Source organism: Globicephala melas, chromosome 10, assembly GCF_963455315.2.
Source record: "Globicephala melas chromosome 10, mGloMel1.2, whole genome shotgun sequence".
NCBI lineage: Eukaryota > Metazoa > Chordata > Mammalia > Artiodactyla > Delphinidae > Globicephala > Globicephala melas.
In genome coordinates, this window is record NC_083323.1 from 31,623,928 (window position 1) to 31,646,924 (window position 22,997).

At 36.9% G+C, this 22,997-nt stretch overlaps 2 protein-coding genes across 12 annotated transcripts in view; one reads left to right on the plus strand and one right to left on the minus strand.

Annotated features, from left to right (window-relative positions):
• The window catches only part of TMTC3 (transmembrane O-mannosyltransferase targeting cadherins 3), a 64,852-nt gene extending 47,485 nt beyond the window's left edge, over nt 1-17,367 (minus strand). Inside the window, exons 1-4 of one of the 4 annotated variants that reach the window (XM_060306368.1) lie at nt 17,198-17,367; nt 4,991-5,064; nt 3,316-3,532; nt 457-675 (exon numbers count right to left, since the gene is read on the minus strand). In XM_060306368.1, the coding sequence (XP_060162351.1) occupies nt 457-675; nt 3,316-3,504 (408 nt within the window). In that variant the 5' untranslated portion in view covers nt 3,505-3,532; nt 4,991-5,064; nt 17,198-17,367. Of the gene's footprint in view, nt 1-456; nt 676-1,106; nt 1,144-3,315; nt 3,533-4,990; nt 5,065-17,197 lie in introns of those variants that run through there. The other 3 variants (XM_030856440.2, XM_060306370.1, XM_060306369.1) reach the window with 3 other exon arrangements.
• A 215-nt stretch (nt 17,368-17,582) lies between these two features.
• CEP290 (centrosomal protein 290) overlaps nt 17,583-22,997 on the plus strand; it is a 97,194-nt gene continuing 91,779 nt past the window's right edge. For 3 of the 8 annotated variants that reach the window (XR_009565654.1, XM_060307096.1, XM_060307095.1), the window contains exons 1-7: nt 17,627-17,784; nt 17,989-18,047; nt 18,319-18,448; nt 18,600-18,677; nt 19,660-19,729; nt 20,095-20,141; nt 21,829-21,972. Coding sequence is in view for 7 of the 8 variants with exons in the window: in XM_060307096.1 (XP_060163079.1) it covers nt 18,347-18,448; nt 18,600-18,677; nt 19,660-19,729; nt 20,095-20,141; nt 21,829-21,972 (441 nt within the window). In the remaining variant the exon portion in view is untranslated. The other 5 variants (XM_060307088.2, XM_060307091.2, XM_060307089.2 and 2 more) reach the window with 4 other exon arrangements.

The following is a 22,997-nucleotide window of genomic DNA, read 5'->3' on the forward strand; positions in this document are numbered from 1 at the left end:
ATGGCAATAGACAATAAGAAATTACTGAGCATCATCTGTTACGATATCTGTCCATGTCTGCATGTATTTTGATAAATTTTCATCCCTTACATAAGTTTCTCTTATTATTTTCTGTCCTTTGAAACAAAAAAAATGCCAAGTTGACAAATATTTAAAATCTTTATTCATATAAAAATTAGCAAAGAAAATTACTGTATTCATTTATATTTTACATCACTAAAGTTGAGTGATTACATCTTATGTTCTTGAATAAATGTTTGTTTCAAAATTTGTTTTAAAAAATTTTACATAGTAGGAAAGTTAGTTAGACTCTACACTAATAAGACACTGTACCAATAGGAGTCTTCAAATACTTGGATTAAAGTCATGGTTAATTTTTTTTTTCCTTAAAAATATATACCATTATAGACACGTATAGGAATAATGCAAAAAACATCAATTTATAGTTTTACTTACTGCTTCTGTGTGTATTGGGTGCACTGCAAAAAGTAAAGAAGCAATCACACTACTCCGGTTATCCAGAAAGAGTTTGCAGACTTTAAGAAATATCACACTAACCACAGCATGAAAAATCATATTTAGGAGATGATATGACATAGGTTTCAGTTCACTAAACAAATAATTTAAGCGAAACGTCAATACTGTTAAGGGACGGTAAGACTTGTGGCTTCTCTCCTAAAAGGAAAAAAGAATCATCAATCATTGATTATTAAACTATCTCGGTCCTTCTGGGTACATGAACTAATCACTGCTTTTACTACATTTGGCTGAGAAATAACAGTAAAATAATGAAATGCCCCAAGAATAATACAAACATAAAAGATAGCTCTATGTGGGTTTTTTTTGTGTTTTCCTATTTCCTTTGTACAAAAACAAGGCAATTTCATCTCTGATATATAGTAGTCAAAGAATTAACAGTAAAAGAAGACCTAACTACTAATTCCTCTTCAATACACAAATTTAAAAAAGTAGGACAACAGTGATATTAATCAAGTTGTAGCATAGGATTTCTCTCCAAAACCAGCTACCCAAACTATTACCAATACAAGCATTCATGTAACTGCTGGCTAGATCTTCAAAAGAAAACATAAGAACAGAATGCTTACCCAGTGCAGTTTAAACAATGATGACTCAAAAAGGTACTGTCTAGTTGTCTTTTGAAACGACACCTCCATAATGTATAAACCTGAATATATTAAACCAAACATACTACACAGAGAGTAATACAAGAGCAAAAACTTTCTTAGAGAATAGATACCTTTGTTATTGCAGTCTCTATTGGCAATAAATCAAATTCTATGTGAGGTACTGAATTTCTTTATAAACTAAAAGTTATATTTAACAAGAAATATTTTTACTCTAAGACAAAATCAAACCAGATTTAAGAATAAAACACACAAGTTAAAAAGATATAAAATATTATCCTATTTATTTTTTGTAATTTTTCTTTAAGATGTTGGGGGTACGAGTTTATTAATTAATTAATTAATTTTTGCTGTGTTGGGTCTTCGTTTCTGTGCGAGGGCTTTCTCTAGTTGTGGCAAGCAGGGGCCACTCTTCATCACGGTGTGCGGGCCTATCACTATTGCAGCCTCTCTTGTTGCAGAGCACAGGCTCCAGACGCGCAGGCTCAGTAGTTGTGGCTCACAGGCCTAGTTGCTCTGCAGCATGTGGGATCCTCCCAGACCAGGGCTCGAAGCTGTGTCCCCTGCATTAGCAGGCAGATTCTCAACCACTGCGCCACCAGGGAAGCCCTATTCTTGTAATTTTTTATAAAGGAATCCACACTCACCTTCTTTGCTCTCCTACCTCTTACCATATTTTGCTGTAACTCTGGTATATAGCTATAGACTTAAGCCTGCTCATCCCCAATAGGGAACATTAGGAAGCACAAGAAACAAACAGTTCCCATTTTGAAATTAAAAGCATTGTAATAACTCTGTCTGTATTCACTATACACAACATGAGTGCTATCTACCTAGAATGCATTTTCCTGCTTGGCTAATTCCTGTACATCCTTCGAATTTCACCCCAAGCATACAAAATTGTTTTTAAAGGCAATGTATTGAACTGAAATGACTTGTAACAGAAAGCAGAAAAATGTTGTAGAAACCTTTTGGTTTCAAACCTTTCAGGTCAAAATCTAATGACATGATTAAAATCAAAATAGATATTAGCATAAATTGGGGGAATGGACATATTTCTAAGAGTCTCTGGGGATAAAGGGTATGGGTAGAGGGGAATAAATTATCTAGAATATATGTTATAATAGTACCATATTTTCCCCTTGTTATCAAAAGACTTATTTCTTCTAAAGGCTAGAATTCGGTGAGAATAGGAAAGGTTGCAGGAAAATAAATAATCTGCTTATTTAATAAGAAAAAATATTTGTTTGTGACGAGAGGAATGAAAGATTCCATACCCCTCCTTGAGAAGCTTCCAGATTTGGAGAATGCAGAAAGGGGCCAAGAATGACAAATGACAAAAAGTGTTATATGTTATGTTATGTTTATATGTTATGTTAAGTTGTTAGCACATAACAACTATGTGCTATGTACTACAGACAGATTAATTAATCCTCAAGGTATTATTCTTTTATAGATCAGGAAAATGCCTCAGTCATCTAAAAGCTGTGTTCCCACCTATTTCACACAGCTTTTACATGACAGAACTAAAATTAGAATCTATCTATATGATCCCAAGCTAACAAAGATTTAATCCAGTGACCTTCAAAATAAAGTTACTGGCAAAGTAAAAATATCTCCATAAACATGAACTAAACTTTTGGGTTCTCAATATAAAATCAAATTAAATATTAGGTAGGAGATATGGCACAAATTAAAATTTTTAATAAATCATTTTTTCTGCAGAAAAGTAGGCAATATGTATACTTAGCATTTTTACCCTTAAAGTCTAATCTATTTATATTGAAGTTACATATATTTTTAAATGGTTAAATACCACAAGCAGTCATCTCTTCTGCCTGACTCGTAAGAGAGAAAAAAGAGAAATAAATTCAGTTAGATTTGTGTTACGCCTACTGTTCTAACACATTTGGTTTTTACACACATATATTATTTTTAAAGAGATTAAGCCAAGGTACACAACCAAGGAAAGAATCAAGTACTATAAAAAATATGATCACATTTTCAACTTCCTATCTAATTTATTACAAACATGTCTCGTACAAAATTTTTGAGGAAAAAAATCCATAATTACTATGATGATGGCAATGCAATGTTGATAAAAAATTAGGAGTACTAAACTACCGGAATAATTTAAAATCTGAGATACATATAAGTAATATATACTTACTTCAGACATAGGGGTTCCCCAGAAATCATTCTGAAATAAAGTTTTTAAAGGTGTAGATGGATGCAGGTCTTTATTATCCAGTATTGCTGACACATCATCAAAAACAAAACCACAAAAGAGGCTGTTCCAATAGCAAGCAGCAACTACGCCTATTATTAAGGTTACTTCTTTTAGGTTAATATCAGCCATCTTTTCCACAAGCACTTGTGGACAAAATCTGGAAGGGAAAATCATGAAGATAAAATGAAATAAGCAACATTTTTTTCTCTAATAAGTATAGTTTTAATAGAAGAATAAGCAAAATAAAGATAGAATGCTAATTCTCACAGAGAATTAATTCTTTAAAGCTCAGTTCAAATTCCACCCACTTAAGGAGTATTAGCTGACCACCTCTCCATATTCCTAACCTAAGACAGAATTAATTGCTCCTTCATATGTGTTTTCATACCTCTAATACAGCCTTTTATCACATCACTCAATCTTTAAACCTATCTCTTTAGCTAACTAGATAGTGAACTCCTTATCAACTGTCACAGGTCAGGTCACCTGGGAAACAAATATATATAAGATATCTAAAAAAAAACCTGGCATGATGTGCTCCAGCAGTATCTAAATGAATCCTTGTGGGAAAACAAATACATACTTAAAAAGACACTGATCATGGGTTTTCTGAAATGTAAATAAAGCTGTTTAAGTACCTTATGACTATAAAGATCAACTATTACCTAAATCAGGAGTCCAAACTTGTAGCCTGAAGCCCTGTTCAGCTTGATCAAAAGCCTTTTAAAAATATTTGTCTTGCATGCCTTTATGCTAACTGTATACTAGCCAGTTTAACTACTGTTCCTTTATCTTTTACTGGATTGAGTTATTTGATGGACTTATCTTATCTGCTTGGCCCCTGGGGCATAGGAGTAGTTTATGAAACAGATACAAACTATGGTTTTTCTTCTTCCCATTGCAACAAAAGCTTTTAATCTAGAGACAGGTCTTCATACATGACAATTCATAACTAAGTCATTGCTTTAGAAAAGATTCAGTGAGGGAATGTTTATAGAGTAAAAAGAACTATATGAACTGGAGGATACTGGTGAATCAACCCTACTATAAAAATAAGGTTTGAAGGTATACTCTAAAAAAACAAGCTGATGAGATACTTTTCTAGCTTGAGTAGTGTCATTAGTATCACTTTAGTGTTATCACTTGTGGAGGGAAGAATAATGGTCCCCCAAATATGTAAATCATCTGAACCTGTGAATATGTTACCTTACAGAGCAAAAGAAACTTTATAGGTGTGATTAAATTGAGGATTTTGAGATAAGGAAATTATCCTAGATTTTCTTGGGTGGGCCAATTCAATGATAAGAGACCTCACAAATGAATGAGGGAAGCAGGAGACTTGAAAAAGCAGAGGTCAGAGTGATATGATGGCTGCCTGTGGGCCACAAGCTAAGGATTGACAGCAGCCTCTAGAAGCTGGAAAAGACAAAGAAATACATTCTTCATTAGAGCTTCTAAAAGGACCACAGCCCTACTGACATCTCAATTTTAGTCTAGTGAGATCCATTTTGGACTTCTGACTTCCAGAACTGTAAAATAATAAATTTGCTATTTTAAGCTACTACATTTGTGTTAATTTGTTATAGGAGCAATAGGAAATTAATATATCACTCACAGAGCCAGAAGATCTGGAACCAGAGATATATCTGCAGGAATTCTTGTCAGATCAGAGAAGAATAAGGTAGAGACCTTAAACAAGATACGAGCTGTATAAGTATGTATGTATGTATATATATATATATATATATATACACATAAACACCTATGGGAAGGTATTGAAGTTTCTTTAGAATGAGACAGAAAAATTTCAGAATACATTAGACTTTTAAAAGAAATGTTAAACTGAAACCAACAAATCAGAAAGGAAATTAGCTGTTCCTTTTGAAGAAGTCTGGTTTTCAATTAACAGAAAAATTACCTAAGAGTTTATCTTGAATCCAGAAGAAATTTAGCATCTCTAAATGGTATGGTCTTGTACACATTATCAAAAAAAAAGTTGATGGTGTGTGTTTAAAGATTGGAGAGATCTGGCTCAACTTCTCAACCACAGTAAAATGACAGTCAATATTTTTTTAAAAAAGGAAGGCTATAAATTCACAAGGATAAAGACAATTGGAGAGGAAACCACAGCACATTTTGGAAGCTGGAAAGGTAAAATGTTTAATAAGTGACTCAATAGAGATCAAGAAAGTGAATCCTTACCTGAAGGGGGAAAAGCTAAAAAGTTTTCTGCACTCCTGCCGGCATCATCTCAAAAACTGATGCCAAGGATCTCAGGAAGTAGGGCTAGGAACAGATGGACCTCCCAGGTGGGGCAGTGGCTAAGAATCTGCCTGCCAATGCAGGGGACATGGGTTTGATCCCTGTTCTGGGAAGATCCCACATGCCACGGAGCAACTAAGCCTATGTGCCACAACTACTGAGCCCTTGTGCTGCAAATACTGAAGCCGGCATGCCTAGAGTCCATGATCCACAAGAGAAGCCACCACAATGAGAAGCCCGTGCACTGCAATGAAGAGTAACCCTCGATACCCTTCTTAGTATAGTTTTAGACCCTCCAGCTATCTTCTACCAATTGAAAACAGAATCTTATAAAATTTTACAACACTGGAAAAAAAGAGAGGGTACTAAAAGCTTCCAGAAAGAAATAATGCAGGTTCCATGCCAAAGGTTACGAATCCAAATAAATCACTTTTTTTTTTTTACCAACAACGTTAGAAGCTGGCGGGGGTGGGGGGGTGGGGGGGTGAAATTCAGAAAACAAAAAGGGAATAATGCTTCAAATTTCTGATGGATAATAATTTCCACCTTAAAATTCTATATTAATAAACCCAAATTTGCCAAGTAGAAAGTAGAATAAAAATACTTTAAAACATTCAAGGTCTCAAAAATGTACCTCTAATGTTTTTCTTCTCAGGAAACTAATAGAAGAGATACCCCAATAACATGAGGAAGTATACTAAGAAACATAAAGATAGGGAAATCAGGAGATAAGGGATGCTACACAGAACTATAGCCATGCAAGCAGGTCTACTACCCAGGCAAAAATGAGATAGGTCAGCACATTCCTGAATGACAGTGCCAAGAGGATATAACTGACAGAACACGTGATGTGTTTAAACACAGCATAAAGAACTATTTTCCCTTTAAACTGTGTGAGTGTAATTGTAATTCAGAAAAACAAAACAAGTCAGGATATCCACCATCGGGTAGTGAAAATCAAGTCTTGTGTATGGGGTCAGAAACCTCTCAGGTTGGGGTGACAAACTACTGTTTGGTTAAATGTTCTCACAAAAAGAAACTTTAAAATTAATAGAGGAAAAATAAGTAAATTAAAACTATGGTTTTAATACTTTGAAATTATATTTGGGAATAAGATATATTTGATTTTTAGAGTACTTATAATGTTTAAGAGTATTTACATAGGGCAGACAGCAGAAGCAAGAAGAACTACAATCCTGCAGCCTGTGGAACAAAAACCACATTCACAGAGAGACAGACAAGATGAAAAGGCAGAGGGCTATGTACCAGATGAATGAACAAGATAAAACCCCAGAAAAACAACTAAATGAAAAGGAGATAGGCAACCTTCCGGAAAAAGAATTCAGAATAATGATAGTGAAGAGGATCCAGGACCTCGGAAAAAGAATGGAAGCAAAGATTGAGAAGATGCAAGAAATGTTTCACAAAGGTCTAGAAGAAATAAAGAACAAACAAACAGAGATGAACAATACAATAACTGAAGTGAAAAATGCACTTGAAGGAATCAAAAGCAGAATAACTGAGGCAGAAGAACGGATAAGTGACCTGGAAGACAGAATGGTGGAATTCACTGCTGCAGAACAGAATAAAGAAAAAGGAATGAAAAGAAATGAAGACAGCCTAAGAGACCTCTGGGACATTAAACGCAACAACATTCTCATTATAGGGGTCCCAGAAGGAGAAGAGAGAGAGAAGGGACCTGAGAAAATATTTGAAGAGATTATAGCAGAAGACTTCCCTAACATGGGAAAGGAAATAGCCACCCAAGTCCAGGAAGCGCAGAGAGTCCCAAACAGGATAAACACAAGGAGAAACACACCAAGACACATAGTAATCAAATTGGCAAAAATTAAAGACAAAGAAAAATTATTGAAAGCACCAAGGGAAAAATGATAAATAACATACAAGGGAACTCCCATTAAGGTTAACAGATGATTTCTCAGCAGAAACTTGACAAGCCAGAAGAGAGTGGCATGATATACTTAAAGTGATGAAAGGGGAGTACCTACAACCAAGATTACTCTACCCAGCAAGGATCCCATTCAGATTCGATGGGGAAATCAAAAGCTTTACAGACAAGCAAAAGCTAAGAGAATTCAGCACCACCAAACCAGCTCTACAACAAATGCTAAAGGAACTTCTCTAAGTGGAAAACACAAGAGAAGAAAAGGACCTACAAAAACAAACCCCCCAAAATTAAGAAAATGGTAATAGGAACATACATATCGATAATTACCTTAAATGTGAATGGAGTAAATGCTCCAACCAAAAGACACAGGTTTGCTGAATAGATACAAAAACAAGACCCATATACATGCTGTCTACAAGAGACCCATTTCAGACATAGGGACTCATACAGAATGAAAGTGAGGGGATGGAAAAAGATATTCCATGCTAATGGAAATCCAAAGAAAGCTGGAGTAGCAATACTCATATCAGATAAAATAGACTTTAAAATAAAGAATGTTACAAGAGACAAGGAAGGACACTACGTAATGATCAAGGGATCAATCCAAGAAGAACATTTAACAACTAGAAATATATATGCACCCAACATAGGAGCACCTCAATACATAAGGCAAGTGCTAACAGCTATAAAAGAGGAAATCGACAGTAACACAGTAATAGTGGGGGACTTTAACACCTCACTTACACCAATGGACAGATCATCCAAAATGAAAATAAATAAGGAAACACAAGCTTTAAATGACACAATAGACCAGACAGATTTAATATTTATAGGACATTCCATCCCAAAACAGCAGATTACACTTTCTTCTCAAGTGCGCATGGAACATTCTCCAGGATAGATCACATCTTGGGTCACAAATCAAGCCTCAGTAAATTTAAGAAAATTGAAATCATACCAAGCATCTTTTCTGACCACAACTCTATGAGATTAGAAATGAATTACAGGGGAGAAAACGTAAAAAACACAAACACATGGAGGCTAAACAATACACTACTTGATAATGAAGTGATCACTGAAGAAATCAAAGAGGAAATCAAAAAATACCTAGAGACAAATGACAATGAAAACACGACGATCCAAAATCTATGGGATGCAACAAAAGCAGTTATAAGAGGGAAGTTTATAGTTATACAAGCCTACCTCAAGGAACAAGAAAAATCTCAAATAAACAATCTAACCTTACACCTAAAGGAACTAGAGAAAGAAGAACAAACAAAACCCAAAGTTAGTAGAAGGAAAGAAATCATAAAGACCAGAGCAGAAATCAATGAAATAGAAACAAAGAAAACAATGGCAAAGATCAATAAAACTAAAAGCTGGTTTTTTGAGAAGATAAACAAAACTGATAAACCATTAGCCAGACTCATCAAGAAAAAGAGGGAAAGGACTCAAATCAATAAAATTAGAAATGAAAAAGGAGAAGTTACAACAGACATTGCAGAAATACAAAGCATCCTAAGAGATTACTACAAGCAACTCCATGCCAATAAAATGGACAACCTGGAAGAAACAGACAAATTCTTAGAAAGGTAATAACCTTCCAAGACTGAACCAGGAAGAAATAGAAAATATGAACAGACCAATCACAAGTAATGAAATGGAAACTGTGATTAAAAATCTTCCAACAAACAAAAGTCCAGGACCAGATGGCTTCACAGGTGAATTCTATCAAACATTTAGAGAAGAGCTAACATCCATCCTTCTCAAACTCTTCCAAAAATTGCAGAGGAAGGAAAACTCCCAAACTCATTCTATGAGGCCACCATCACCCTGATACCAAAACCAGAAAAAAGATACTACAAAAAAAGAAAATTACAGACCAGTATCACTGATGAATATAGATGCAAAAATCCTCAACAAAATACTAGCAAACAGAATCTAACAACACATTAAAAGGATCATACACCATGATCAAGTGGGATTTATCCCAGAGATGCAAGGATTCTTCAATATATGTAAATCAATCAATGTGATACACCATATTAACAAATTGAAGAAGAAAAACCGTATGATCATCTCAATAGATGCAGAAAAAGTTTTTGACAAAATTCAACACCCATTTATGATCAATACTCTCCAGAAAGTGGGCATAGAGGGAACCTACTTCAACATAATAAAGGCCATATATGACAAACCCACAGCAAACATTATTCTCGATGGTGAAAAACTGAAAGCATTTCCTCTAAGATCAGAAACAAGACAAGGATGTCCATTCTTGCCACTGTTATTCAACATAGTTTTGGAAGTCCTAGCCACGGCAATCAGAGAAGAAAAAGAAATAAAAGGAAAAAAAAAAGAGTAATAAACATACACTCGAGATTCTGATATATTAGCTTCAAAACTGTAATTTTAAATACAACGTTATATAATAATATATATAACATACATAATATTAAATTATTGACCATGCTATTTTTGGATTTAAGACTTTTAGTTGAAAAATATTAAGAATTTAGACAAGTTTACAAATAAATACTGAAATTTTTATAAGACCTTGGGAGTTGCTATGGCTTTAAGTTTAGTTTACTAGCTTTATAAAAGTTGTTTGAGAAAGTCTTGCTTGTTAAGTTAGGCATCTGAAGTCCTCAAATAAAAATGAATATACTAAAACTATAAATGCAGTTTTAAATTCAAGCAACTTAATTAGGTTTTAAATGTAGCTGATTAAGGGTATTCAGTCCTTTCAATCATTATTTATTTGTTATACGTTGAAAAGGGGTATGTTACTTTATAAACAGAATAAGATTTGTAGGTTGAATTTAAAGGCTTAAAGAACACAAGGTTATAAAATGTTACTTAAAGAAACTTGGACTGATCTCATGATTTCTAAATACAATTAAGTAATAAAAAGTTATGCAGTCACTTTAAGCTGCAAAGCAAATTCATTCAGTAATTGAAATACTCAACTCCAAGATAATAATCAAGACCCTGAACTTGATTTAACTTTTGGGCACTGTCCTCTGCTCTAGGCTTGGGATCACTGCGTAGGAGAAGCGTGTTGTTATGGAATGAGGATACAGTTTATTCTTCTCTTTCTTTACCTACATTCTTGTTAAACATAATTTCTGAGCACTATAGTGTTAGAGCAGAATGGAGAGAGAAGAAAGGAAGGAAAGCAAAAGAGCTTACTTGACCACTATATTCAAGATGAATCTCTTATAGGTGTTTGAGGGTTCTTTGGGGACAAACCCCACATCATTAGGGACTGTCACCTGAAATTCCCTTTATGTCTACTTCCTCCTTGGAAACTGGTGGTATCCAGCTTTTCTTTGCTGGGTCCCTTTGCAACCACCACCCCTATCTCCAAGCTCTACTCCCACAAGTGGCTTTTTGGGGCAGAACTTCAGATGAGTCCACAACTGAGCTCATGAGCAAGCTCTAAAACTAGCTCTCTCCTTTTCTCTCATTATTAAGCTCCCTGGGGTAATGTTTTAAAATTCTATTTTCTTGGCCTTTTATAAACTTGGTATGGGTGAGGTGTTTAAGCAGAACCAAGCCGATTTATCAATGGGGTGCTAATCTTCACTGAGCCAATGGCGTCGCAAAATGTTTACTGTTCATGACTACCACCATTATGGTTTGTTTTATGTAGCAACTTGCCTAGGCTATAGTAGTATTCAAACACTAATCTAGGTGTTGTGAAGGTTTTTTTTTTTTTTTTTTGCCGTACGCGGGCCTCTCACTGTTGTGGCCTCTCCCGTTGCGGAGCACAGGCTCCGGATGCGCAGGCTCAGCGGCCATGGCTCACGGGCCTAGCCGCTCCACAGCATGTGGGATCCTCCCGGACCAGGGCATGAACCTGTGGACCCTGCATCGGCAGGCGGACTCTCAACCACTGCGCCACCAGGGAAGCCCCCTGAAGGTATTTTGTAGATGTGGTTAACACCTATAGCCTGATGATTTTACGTAAAGGAGATTATACTCCATAATGTGGATGGAACTCATCCAATCAGTTGAATCACCTTAAAAGCAAAATTGAAGTTTCCCTGAGAAGAAACTCTACCTCATGACTGCATTATCAGGTCCTGCTGAAGAGTTTCTAGCCTGCCAGCCTACTCTACGGATTTTGGATTCACCAGTTCCAAAATCCTCTAAGTCCATCCTTTCATATAAATGTCTTGATTTGATATATATTTGATATATGCTTAGTTATCTGGTTTGATTAAAGCTGGATATCTAAAGGGTGGGGGGGGGAGTCTCAGCTTGGAAAGCTAGCCTCTGCTACTTGTGGTCATATCCTTCAACAGGTAGCCTAAACTTCTTTAAATGGTGTCCTCAGGAGAGCTGGAGGGCGAATCCCAACGAACAAGCACTTTTCAAGTCTCTGCTTACTGCATAATTTTTACTATCAATCAAGCAAGGTAAACCCAGAAGCGATGTGGGAGAGGTTATAAAGAGTCAAGACAGGGCTTCCCTGGTGGCGCAGGGGTTGAGAGTCCGCCTGCCGACGCAGGGGACACAGACTCGTGCCCCGGTCTGGGAAGATCCCACATGCCGTGGAGCGGCTGGGCCTGTGAGCCATGGCCGCTGAGCCTGCGCATCCGGAGCCTGTGCTCCGCAATGTCAAAGGATGTCACTATATATGTACAAAGAATCCAAACGCAATTGAAGACCACTCATGAGCACATTACAGGCATACAAAACAATATAATTCCTTCAACAAAATTGTACTGAATGCTCACTTTTCCTAATACTCCCACAGTACAATTATGGAAAAAACAAGCCTAGAGGAAAAGTTTATATGAAATCTGGGAATATTTAGTCTGGAAAGGATAGTCTTCTCAGCTCAATAATTTCATGATTATATCTTTTTCAATAAGTAAAACTTTGGCTTGCATAGTTTGCAAAGTCTGTATTCACAATGACTCCTACTAATCTTTCCAGTCTCCTCATGTTGGGAGAAGACAAGTGTTTGCTTGCTGCACACTGATTCCTCTCCACAAGAACAAGGCAAAACAAAACACTTTCTGTACACAGTGGAGACTAAATTTCTCATGGCCATGCTTTATGTTAGAAGCTGGAAAAGTAAGCTACCATTCATTTTCTTGATAAGACAGCATAAAAGGAATGGAGATTAACATTTGGAATATAGGTTGATTGGTACATAGAACAGAGGTAGCAATTATAAAAGGCAAGTCTTTTTTTTTTTTAACCTCTTTACTGGAGTATTATTGCTTTACAATGGTGTGTTAGTTTCTGCTGTATCACAAAGTGAATCAGCTACTCGTATACATATATCCCCATATCCCCTCCTGTTGCATCTCCCTCCCACCCTCCATATCCCACCCCTCCAGGTGGTCACAAAGCACCAAGCTGATCTCCCTGTGCCATGCAGCTGCTTCCCACTAGCTATCTATTTTACATTTGGTAGTGTATATATGTCCATGACACTCTCTCACTTCGTCCCAGCTTACCCTTCCCCCTCCCCGTGTCCTCAAGTCCATCCTCTACATCTGCATCTTTATTCCTGTCCTGCCCTTAGGTTCTTCAGAACCATTTTTTTTTTTAAGATTCCATATATATGTTAGCATACAGTGTGTTTTCTCTTTCTGACTTACTTTGTATGACAGACTCTAGGTCCATCCACCTCACTACAAATAACTCAATTTTGTTTCTTTTTATGGCTGAGCAATATTCCATTGTATATATGGGCCACACCTTCTTTATCCATTCATCTGTCGATGGACACTTAGGTTGCTTCCAGTCCTGGCTATTGTAAATAGTGCTGCAATGAACATTGTGGTACATTACTCTGTTTGAATTATGCTTTTCTCTGGGTATATGCCCTGTCGTGGGATTGCTGGGTGGGATGGTAGTTCTATTTTTAGCTTTTTAAGGAACCTCCATACTGTTCTCCTGGCGGCTGTATCAATTTACATTCCTACCAACAGTGTAAGAGGGTTCCCTTTTCTCCACACCCTCTCCAGCATTTATTGTTTGTAGACTTTTAAAAAGCAAGTCTTTCTTGTGAAGTGATTTTGGTCAGATAATACTGCTCATAAAACAACAGAGATGAAAGAAGGCAGATTCAGGCAAGCGTTCCTGTAGTAAAGCCATTTATAAAATTGTCAGATAACTTCCCTTGGTGAAAACTGAATGATTCAGAAAACTTCATGAAAAATAATAGTGGGTTTTAGTGATTTTCTCAAAATTATATATAGTGAGCAACTGAACTAGAACTTGAGTTAAATTTCTTAGTTAACAGTTAGATACAAACATATTTTAGTGCATTAGAGCCTAGACCCTAGCTAACTTGTTTCCTACTGCATCCCTGGTGTCTAGCACAGTGTATAAGCCCCAAAATATTGTTAGAATGAGTAAAGTAATAAAATTTAAGCAAGATTTTGGGGCTTCCCTGGTGGCGCAGTGGTTGAGAGTCTGCCTGCCGATGCAGGGGACACGGGTTCGTGCCCCGGTCCGGGAAGATCCCACATGCCGCGGAGCGGCTAGGCCCGTGAGCCATGGCTGCTGAGCCTGCGCGTCCGGAGCCTGTGCTCTGCAACGGGAGAGGCCACAACAGTGAGAGGCCCGCGTACCGCAAAAAAAAAAAAAAAAATTTAAGCAAGATTTTGCACTTAGTCGGGACTGTAATTGAGACCTGGCTTACAACCTTAGCTTCATTAATTATTATGAAATTGCTTAGGTTCTCAGAACCTGTTTTCACTTCAGAAAAATGAATAAAACTTGCCATTACGCCAGGTGCCTTCAGTTCCTGAGAATATAAATGTGAATAAGAAGGTGAAGGAAGTAAGGGTAGAAAAGACCAACACAGACAAAACGAAACGAATAAATAAATAAATAGAAAATAACAGTTGTAATGAATGAAAAAACAAGAAGAAAAATAAGGTGTTGCAATAAAAATAACAGATTACTACTACAAAAATAAATATGCAATTTTAAGCATAGTAAATGACATAATATGTGCTCCAGAAACATTAGCTTTCATCTCTGCCTTCCCTTGCTAAATTATGAATTAAAAACAATGAATGAAAAAAATAAAAACAAATAAAAACAATGAATGTGGGAATTCCCTGGTGGTCCAGTGATTAGGACTTTGCACACTCAGAGCCAAGGGCGTGGGTTCGATCCCTGGTTGGGGAACTAAGATCCCACAAGCCATGCAGTGTAGTCAAAAAACAAACAAACAAACAAACAAAAAACACTGAACATGAAGAGTATCTAATTCAAATTCTTGAGTAATCAAAGTTACATAATTAGAATATAATGATATTTAATGTAGATTGTAAGACTGAAGAATAAGCACGTTACAAGTACTGGTTCCCAACATGCCTGAGAAGGCAATATAGCAGTTATGAACATATCCTTTAGCCAGAAAGATTCGTGTTCCATCATACTATTTAAGTTTGAGCAGAGTATTTAACCTTTCCAAACTTTGCTTTCTTAACTTAGCTGGAAAATGAGGACAAATTAAGCAGCTATTTCATTGGATTGTTATGAAGATTAAATAATGAAAAAGCTATAGTAATCAAAATAGCTTGCAGCTAGCATAAAAACAAACACGCAGATCAACAGAACAGAATAGGGAGGCCAGAAATAAACAAAGGAACCAAGAATATACAATGGGGAAAGAATAGTCTCTTTAATATATAGTGTTGGGAAAACTGGAGAACCACATGCAAAAGAATAAACTGAACCCCTATTTTATACCACTCACAAAAATCAACTCAAAATGGATTAAAGAACTGAACGTAAGACCTAAAACCATAAACCTCCTGGTAGTAAACAAGGGGGTAAGCTCCCTGACACTGGTCTTGGCAATGATTTTTTGGATTTGAAACCAAAAGCAAAGGCAACAAAAGCAAAAATAAATAAGTGGGCCTATGTCAAACTAAAAAGCTTCTGCACAAAAAAGGACACCAACAAAATGAAGAGGCAACTTATGGAATGAGGGGAAATATTTGCAAAAATATATATATGAAAGCAGGTTAATATCCAAAATATATAAAGAACTCTTACAACTGAATAGCAAAAAAAAAAAAAAAAAACTGATTAAAAAATGGGCACAGGAACTTCTTCCCAAGAAGACACGTAATGGCCGACAGGTACATGAAAAGGTGCTCATCATCACTAATCATCAGTGAAATGCAAAGCAAAATTACAATGAGATTATCAATTACTTTACACCTGCTAAGAATGGCCATCATCAAAAAGAGATAACAAGCACTGGCAGCAAGGATGTGGAGAAAAGGGAACACCTGTGCACTGTTGGTGGGAACGTAAATTGATGCAGCCATCACAGAAAACAGTATGGGGTTCCTCAAAAAATTAAAAACAGAACTACCATACTTTCCAGCAATTCCACTTCTGGGTATATATCCAAAAAAAACAAAATCACTATTTTAAAGTGTTATTCATTCAGCATTATTTACAACAGCCAACCCATAGAAACAACCTAAGTATAAATCGATGGATGAAAGGATAAAGAAAATGTAGTACATACACACAATGGAATATTATTCAGCCACAAAAAATAAATCTTACCATTTGTAACACCATGACAACACGGATGGACCATGAGGGCATTACGCTAAGTGAAATGCCAGACAAAGAAGGACAAATACTGAGTGATCTCATTTATATGTGGGATCTAAAAAAACCGAATTCATAGAAACAAACAGATCCATCAACAGGTACAAACTTTCATTTAAAAGATATATAATTTCTGGGGATATATAGTTTAAAAAAACGTTAATGAACAGTGTGTGACATATCATCTTTCAGTAAAGGACTAGACAAAATTATAATTCCTACAAATCTGATGAATGTCTTTAAATGTATCTCACAAAATCAGTATATCTGTTTTTATTTTCTACTGAGCTATTTCTACTGAACGGTTTGGAAAGAAATCTATTGTTTTCAAAAGTAAACTTCAATATCAATTATAGGGAATAAATGCAAGAAAGTGCTTAAAATAAATAAATAAATAAAGATGAGAGGCACTGCTCCAAAGAGTTGAAAATGTCATTTCGTTTTCAAGTCTACATCTTCTTAAGAAAGTTTTCCTAGTGGTGTATCATACTCCAGCACGGCTGAGCAGCCAGATGAGCAAAACTTGCACAAATAAGAGCTGTAAACACCTGAGAAGGCGTTTTCATAGGAAGGCACTCTCCGTCAGCAAACAAGTGACAGCAACAGGGCTGGTGAGTACTGAGGCCCCTTCTCTCTCCACCCCCCGCAATGGCCTGGGCAAGTTATAACCTCTCCTCTCTAGAACCTTCCCTCTACACCTACTAGCTCCTCAACCTTCAAGTCCTTCAATCCGCGAAGGTAATAGCGCTACAGGTAAGGCGACCAGGGTCAGAAGATGCGGTGTCCCCAATTCCTCACTCGCCGCCAAACCATGATCGCGGCCCCCAGTCCACTATACAGACAGATTCTGATACAGAAGAAGGCTAAAACTTTTTCTTCTTACAGAGGGCACCACCCGGAGCGTCGCCGGCAAACGCCCTAGGAGAGGGCGGGATGTTCCCACCTCTTCAGACTCCGGCCCCAACATTAAGAGCTTCTTTCAGCCCGGATCGCTAACCTCAACTCCTCCCCCACCGCTGACCGACAGCCCGACCTCACCTGGAAGCGGTTCCACCAGGGAATGGCTTAGAGAAACCTCGGGAAGAGCGGTCCGGCGAGAGACGCCACCGAAGGCACAGTCATGGTCCGCCTCGTTCAGCCGACCAGTGCAGACACGCCTCGGCCGCCGCGCCTCCCGCCTCGAGGCGGTTCCCCCGCACCCCGGTATAGTCGCAGCCTCCCGCACTGCACGCCGGGAACGGCCTATCTCCACTTCTCAGACTTCAGCGTCCAGGACGCCCCGGCCTCCAAGCAGAACTGCACTCTGGGATTTGCAGTCCTCATCCCTGGCCTTCTCTCCGCCCTTAACACAGAATCCAGGGACCTCGCTGCGGAATCTAAACGTAAAGCATCGCCCACGGTCGTGAAATGTAGGCGACACTTGCATCCGGGCTCTTGTTCCGGCCTTGGCTAGGTGGGAAATGCGTCGCTTAGCAGCCGCTGCCGCTATTACTCGCTAGAGATCAGTGGGCGGTATCCAGTGTCCGATTGGAACCGCGCTGGCGAGCCGTCAGGCGTGGCGGCGGGGCTCGGCTGGGTGGGTGCGGTAGCTGAGGGGCCGCCGCTGGATGCCAGGTTTGGTTTAGGTGGGTGGATCCTGGAGAGCGCGGACAGAGAGTTCTTCCCGCAAAGGTTCTTTAAGCCTAACGGCCCAAATAAACAACAGCCCCTTAGTCTTTGATTTGCAGTCCATCTGCCTTACCCTCGCTTCAGCCCTGGTTTCTTCGGCCCAGCTGCACTCATTTCAATCGTTTACTTTCTCGCTTTTTTTTTTCCCCTCTTAATCCTAGCTCCTGTCTCTCAGAATCAGTGGTCAATTTCAGCCTTCCAAGCATCGCACGCTTTGGTGGTAAGGGGGCGTGGAGGAAGGGGGCACAGAATCCTAGTTCTAGCTTACATTAGTTTAACCATGGAAGCCGTCATAATTTAGCCGATAAAATATCTGATGATTTGTCGCAACTGCTGTAATTTTGATCAAGGCTCTTTTACCCACATATCTGTTATACAGTTAAGGAGCCATACCTCTTTGCTAACATCGTGGAGAGTTGTAATAGCGTAATCTGTAAAAACAGTAATGCTGTTTACCTTGAAAATGCTAATACCCACTTGTATTGTTACAGAAAGTAAAGCACAGTGAAAGAATTCAAGATGCCACCTAATATAAACTGGAAAGAAATAAGAAAAGTTGACCCAGATGAGTTGCCTCGTCAAGAAGAATTGGCAGATAATTTATTGATTTCCTTATCTAAGGTACTTAATTGATAAATAATGCATAGATATATACATACAACTATGATAGTCTAAGTTGTCCCTGAAATCACTGAATGGTACAACTGGAAGATTTCTTGTATTTTGCTTAAGGGTTATAAAATATGAAATAGTTGCTTTTCTCTTTACTTAGGTGGAAGTAAATGAGCTAAAAAGTGAAAGTCAAGAAAATATGATACACCTTTTCAGAATTACTCAGTCTCTAATGAAGGTTTGTATACAGTAGGTTTTAATAATAGCTTTGACTATTAGAGAAAGTGTAAGAATCTTTTCTTAGATAATTTAATCTCTGTGAAAGTACTTTGTAAAATCTAAATGACCACTAAAAAATGAGATATCTTCAAATATCAACTGAGAATTTTAGGTGAAAAACATTACTAGTTTCTGCTCTAAAGTTCCTAAAAGAGTGTGTAGGGGAAACAGAATGGTTATGTTTTAAAAAGCATAGGGAGGTCCTATGTTAATTATGTTACAGCTTGTTACAGTAGCTGACTACTGTTGGGATTTGTTAGGAGGGGAAGAGATTTAGGTGTGAGAAGACTAAAGGTGAAAGACTGATGAATAGTTTTAGGTAAGTGGAGGGCAGTGGTAAAGTGTTAAGGAGATTCTAGAGCTGGAGGTTACTATACATAAAAACTGGGAATAGAAAGTATGCATGTTCTTTACATTTAAGGAGACAAGTGCAGAAAGTTTATAATAGCAGGTTGTAGAGGAAACAATGTTGGGTATAGTTTAGAATAGGCTGTCTAGGGCCTTTAAAGACGTATTTTATGATATCAGCAATTAGCAGCCATTAAAGGTTTTTGATCTCTAATTGGTAGATACAAAAATATGCCTTAAGAGGGTTAAACTTATGAAGGAAGTTAGACAAAATTATGGACTAGAATAATGAAAATTAGAATAGAATAAAAGAGATAGTTGAAAACATTACGAAGAGAAAAGTTGCAACACTAGATGTAAGACTTGAGGGAAAAGAGGAATAAAAGATATTTCAAACTCTTAGGAATCTAGAAATTACAGCCTTAAGAAAATCATCTATTCATTCAACAAATGTTTGCTGAATCTCTCCTTGTGCCAGGCATCGCAGGCAGTAAGTACTGGGATAGCAAATACAAAACAAAATTCTTATTTTCAGTGCTTACATTCTAGTGTAAAGGCATACTGAAATAGCTTTTTTTATTCTTAACGTTTAGATGAAAGCTCAAGAAGTAGAGCTAGCTTTGGAAGAAGTTGAAAAAGCTGGAGAAGAACAAGCAAAATTTGGTAAATGCCTTGGGGAAAAGATTATTATGGTGTTAAATAGTGGATTTCATTTATTCACTAAGCAGTGAAGAATTAGCTTTAATATATTGGGTTGACCAAAAAGTAAGATCTTATGGACAAATCCAAACAAACTTTCTGGCCAACCCAATATTTTATAAAATGTGTATACTCAGTTTATTTTGAAATATTTTTCTAGAACTCCTATTTCATGGATCAGGTACAAAATAGTTATTTTCTTATGTTACCTTATCATTACAACCATGATGGAATCTTTAAAAATTAATTTTATTATTTTATTGAAAATTATTGAAAAGTTTGTTTTGAGATAAATCTGACCAATTGAAATATTTATCTTTTTTTAATAGAAAATCAATTAAAAACTAAAGTAATGAAACTGGAAAATGAACTGGAGGTATGTTCTTTTGTATTCCTTAGGGTGTAATCATTGTAAATATTATTTTCGATTATTATTTTTAAATTTTTTCATTGTAATTAGGTGGAAAAAGTCACTGGAATGATATTGTGTTTATAATTGTTCAGTATATATTTTACGTGCCTATTTATGTATCTTAAATTCTGCTAAGGATTGCACATCCAATTGTGAACAAAATAAAAACATTGAATAACCTCATGGAGCTTGTAGTACAGAGAAATATACAGAGAGATTACTATAACTGAGGTGGAATGAGGCATGTTGGAATTTGAGGAACAGTGACAGAAGGGTATAGGAGAAGAGGTAGCTTTTGAGAAAGCCAAGAGCCAAAATGTGAATGTATTGTTAAGGAACTGAATACATTGAGATTACTGAGACTGTGGGAAAGAATGTGATACAAATGGATTAGCCCTTGTAAGGAGGAAGGACCTTTTTCCTTGGTAAAAGGGAGGAAGGAAGAATGGATATGAACAGAAGCTTTTGATGTTTGTAGGTTTAGTGCCTGAAATTTGAGAGGATGGAGAGGTCATCTGCTAAAAATAAGAGTGAAAGATGTGTGGTCAAATTTTAAAGAAGTCAGATAAAACCAGAAATATAGTGGGGAATGAACTGGAGATTTCAGGATCTGGAGTCAGATAGTTTACATTCAAACCCTGGTTTTTTAGCATGTTAACTCTGCGAATTTAGATGGTTTATTTTCTATTCCCTGTCGTATATCCAGCTTCTAGGGAAATACCAGTCATTCTCAATAAATACTTGTTAAGTGAGTTATGAAGTAAGGTCGATTCTGTGTTAGTGTTTAGCAAGGCAACTACTACAGAATAGAAGGATAGGACAGTTGGAGATGTTGGTAAGAAAGTGCTTTTTGAAGGAGGTTAAGAGTAAGAAAAGTTTAGTTAAGGTAGAAGAGTAACAGAACTGTATGCTAGGGAGATGAATGTGAGACAGATTAGATGACTAAAGGATTTTTGATGTTTTTGACTATGACCTAAAGTAACAGGAAAATGAAGCAAAATGTATTTAGTCTGCTGCAAAATTTTAAAGATAATCTAATTTTGGGTGTTCAATATGGTAGCACTAGCTACATGTGGCCATTAGCATTTAAATTAATTAAAGAATTCAGTTCTTTAGTTTCACTAGCCACATTTCAAGTGCTCAGTAGACACATGTAGATAGTGGCTACTGTATTGGGCAGTGTAGAGAACATTTCCTTTATCCTAACACTGGTCTAAATAGTCAGTGGTATGAGGGAAAGGACAGGTTAAGAGCACCATGGCTCAGTGGCTAGGGTGGAGGCTGGTGATTTGTAGCCTGGTTTCAGAGCTCTGATACTCAGGGGAAGCCTAGATAGTTCATCTCAAGGATCATTGTATGCCTTTGCACTTTACCCTGGTGTCTGTGGCTCAGCGGCTATAACAAAGCCTGAGTGATTGACTGTTAATTCTTCATACTCTGGATGGCTCAGGAAGAGCTTAAGGGGTTGTCAGCCTGTGAACTAAAGCTTAAATATGCTTAATTTAAAAAATTGTTTTTAAGCAACATGATTTTAAACATCTCGTGCTGATTATGATAAAATTTAAAGTCAAGATAATTATTTTTGTTGTTGATTCATTTGAATCTCCAGATATAATGGAATTAATTTATACTTTGGGTTTATTACTTTAAGATGGCACAGCACTCTGCAGGTGGACGTGACACTCGCTTTTTACGTGATGAAATTCGCCAACTTGAAAAGCAATTGGAACAAAAAGATAGAGAATTGGAGGACATGGAAAAAGAGTTAGAGAAAGAAAAGAAAGTTAATGAGCAAGTAAGGCACAGTTTTTTAATGACTCTTAACTGTTCAAGTTACCAAAAAAACACCACCTGTTTATGCTTTTTATAATTATTACTGACAGTTTCAATTTTTATGTTTTATGTTATTTGTGGGAATTGATGTATGCTTATTGATAAGGTTTTATATAACAGTTCATGTTGTCATCATGTCTTTAAAATGTAATGGATCAGGTACATCTAGTGAATGAATATGACCTAGAGATTAATTCTTTATACATGGAGGTAACTTTTTCTCCGGGTGTTAGAATTCTTCACATAAAGTTGATGATTTGATCTGGAATATTGGTATGAAGAAATTAATAGGCATTCAGAAACAATTGATTTGGGCTTCGCTGATGGCACAATGGTTAAGAATCCGCCTGCCAATGCAGAGGACACAGGTTCGAGCCCTGGTCCGGGAAGATCCCACATGTCGCAGAGCAACTAAGCCCATGCACCATGACTATTGAGCCTGCGCTCTAGAGCGTGTGAGCCACACTACTGAGTCCGCTTGCTACAACTGTTGAAGCCCGTGCCCTAGAGCCCATGCTCCACAACAAGAGAAGCCACCACAATGAGAAGACTGTGCACCGCAATGAAGAGTAGCTCCCGCTCGCTGCAACTAGAGAAAGCCTGTGCACAGCAATGAAGACCCAATGCAGCCAAACATAAATAAATAAAATTTTTAAAATTTTTTGATTTTCTTATTTTTCATAATATATTTTGGGAAAAAAGATATTTATTTGTATCTATATTAGTAGTAGACTTAGAAATTAATCTTTTAGTGATGTATTCAATAATAAGTTTTTTATTTTCAGGTGTACCTCGCTTTATGTAATACGTAGATTCTTAAAAAGTGTTGATCTCACCGTTTTGTAAATCAATTCATATTTTAAACCATGACATGTCATCTTTTATACAAGCATAGTTTATTATTACCTCTTACGTTATACTTGTTATTTACAAAATAACTCATGCAATGTTCACTTAAATTTAGTTTGAGGAAAAAATTATTTTTTT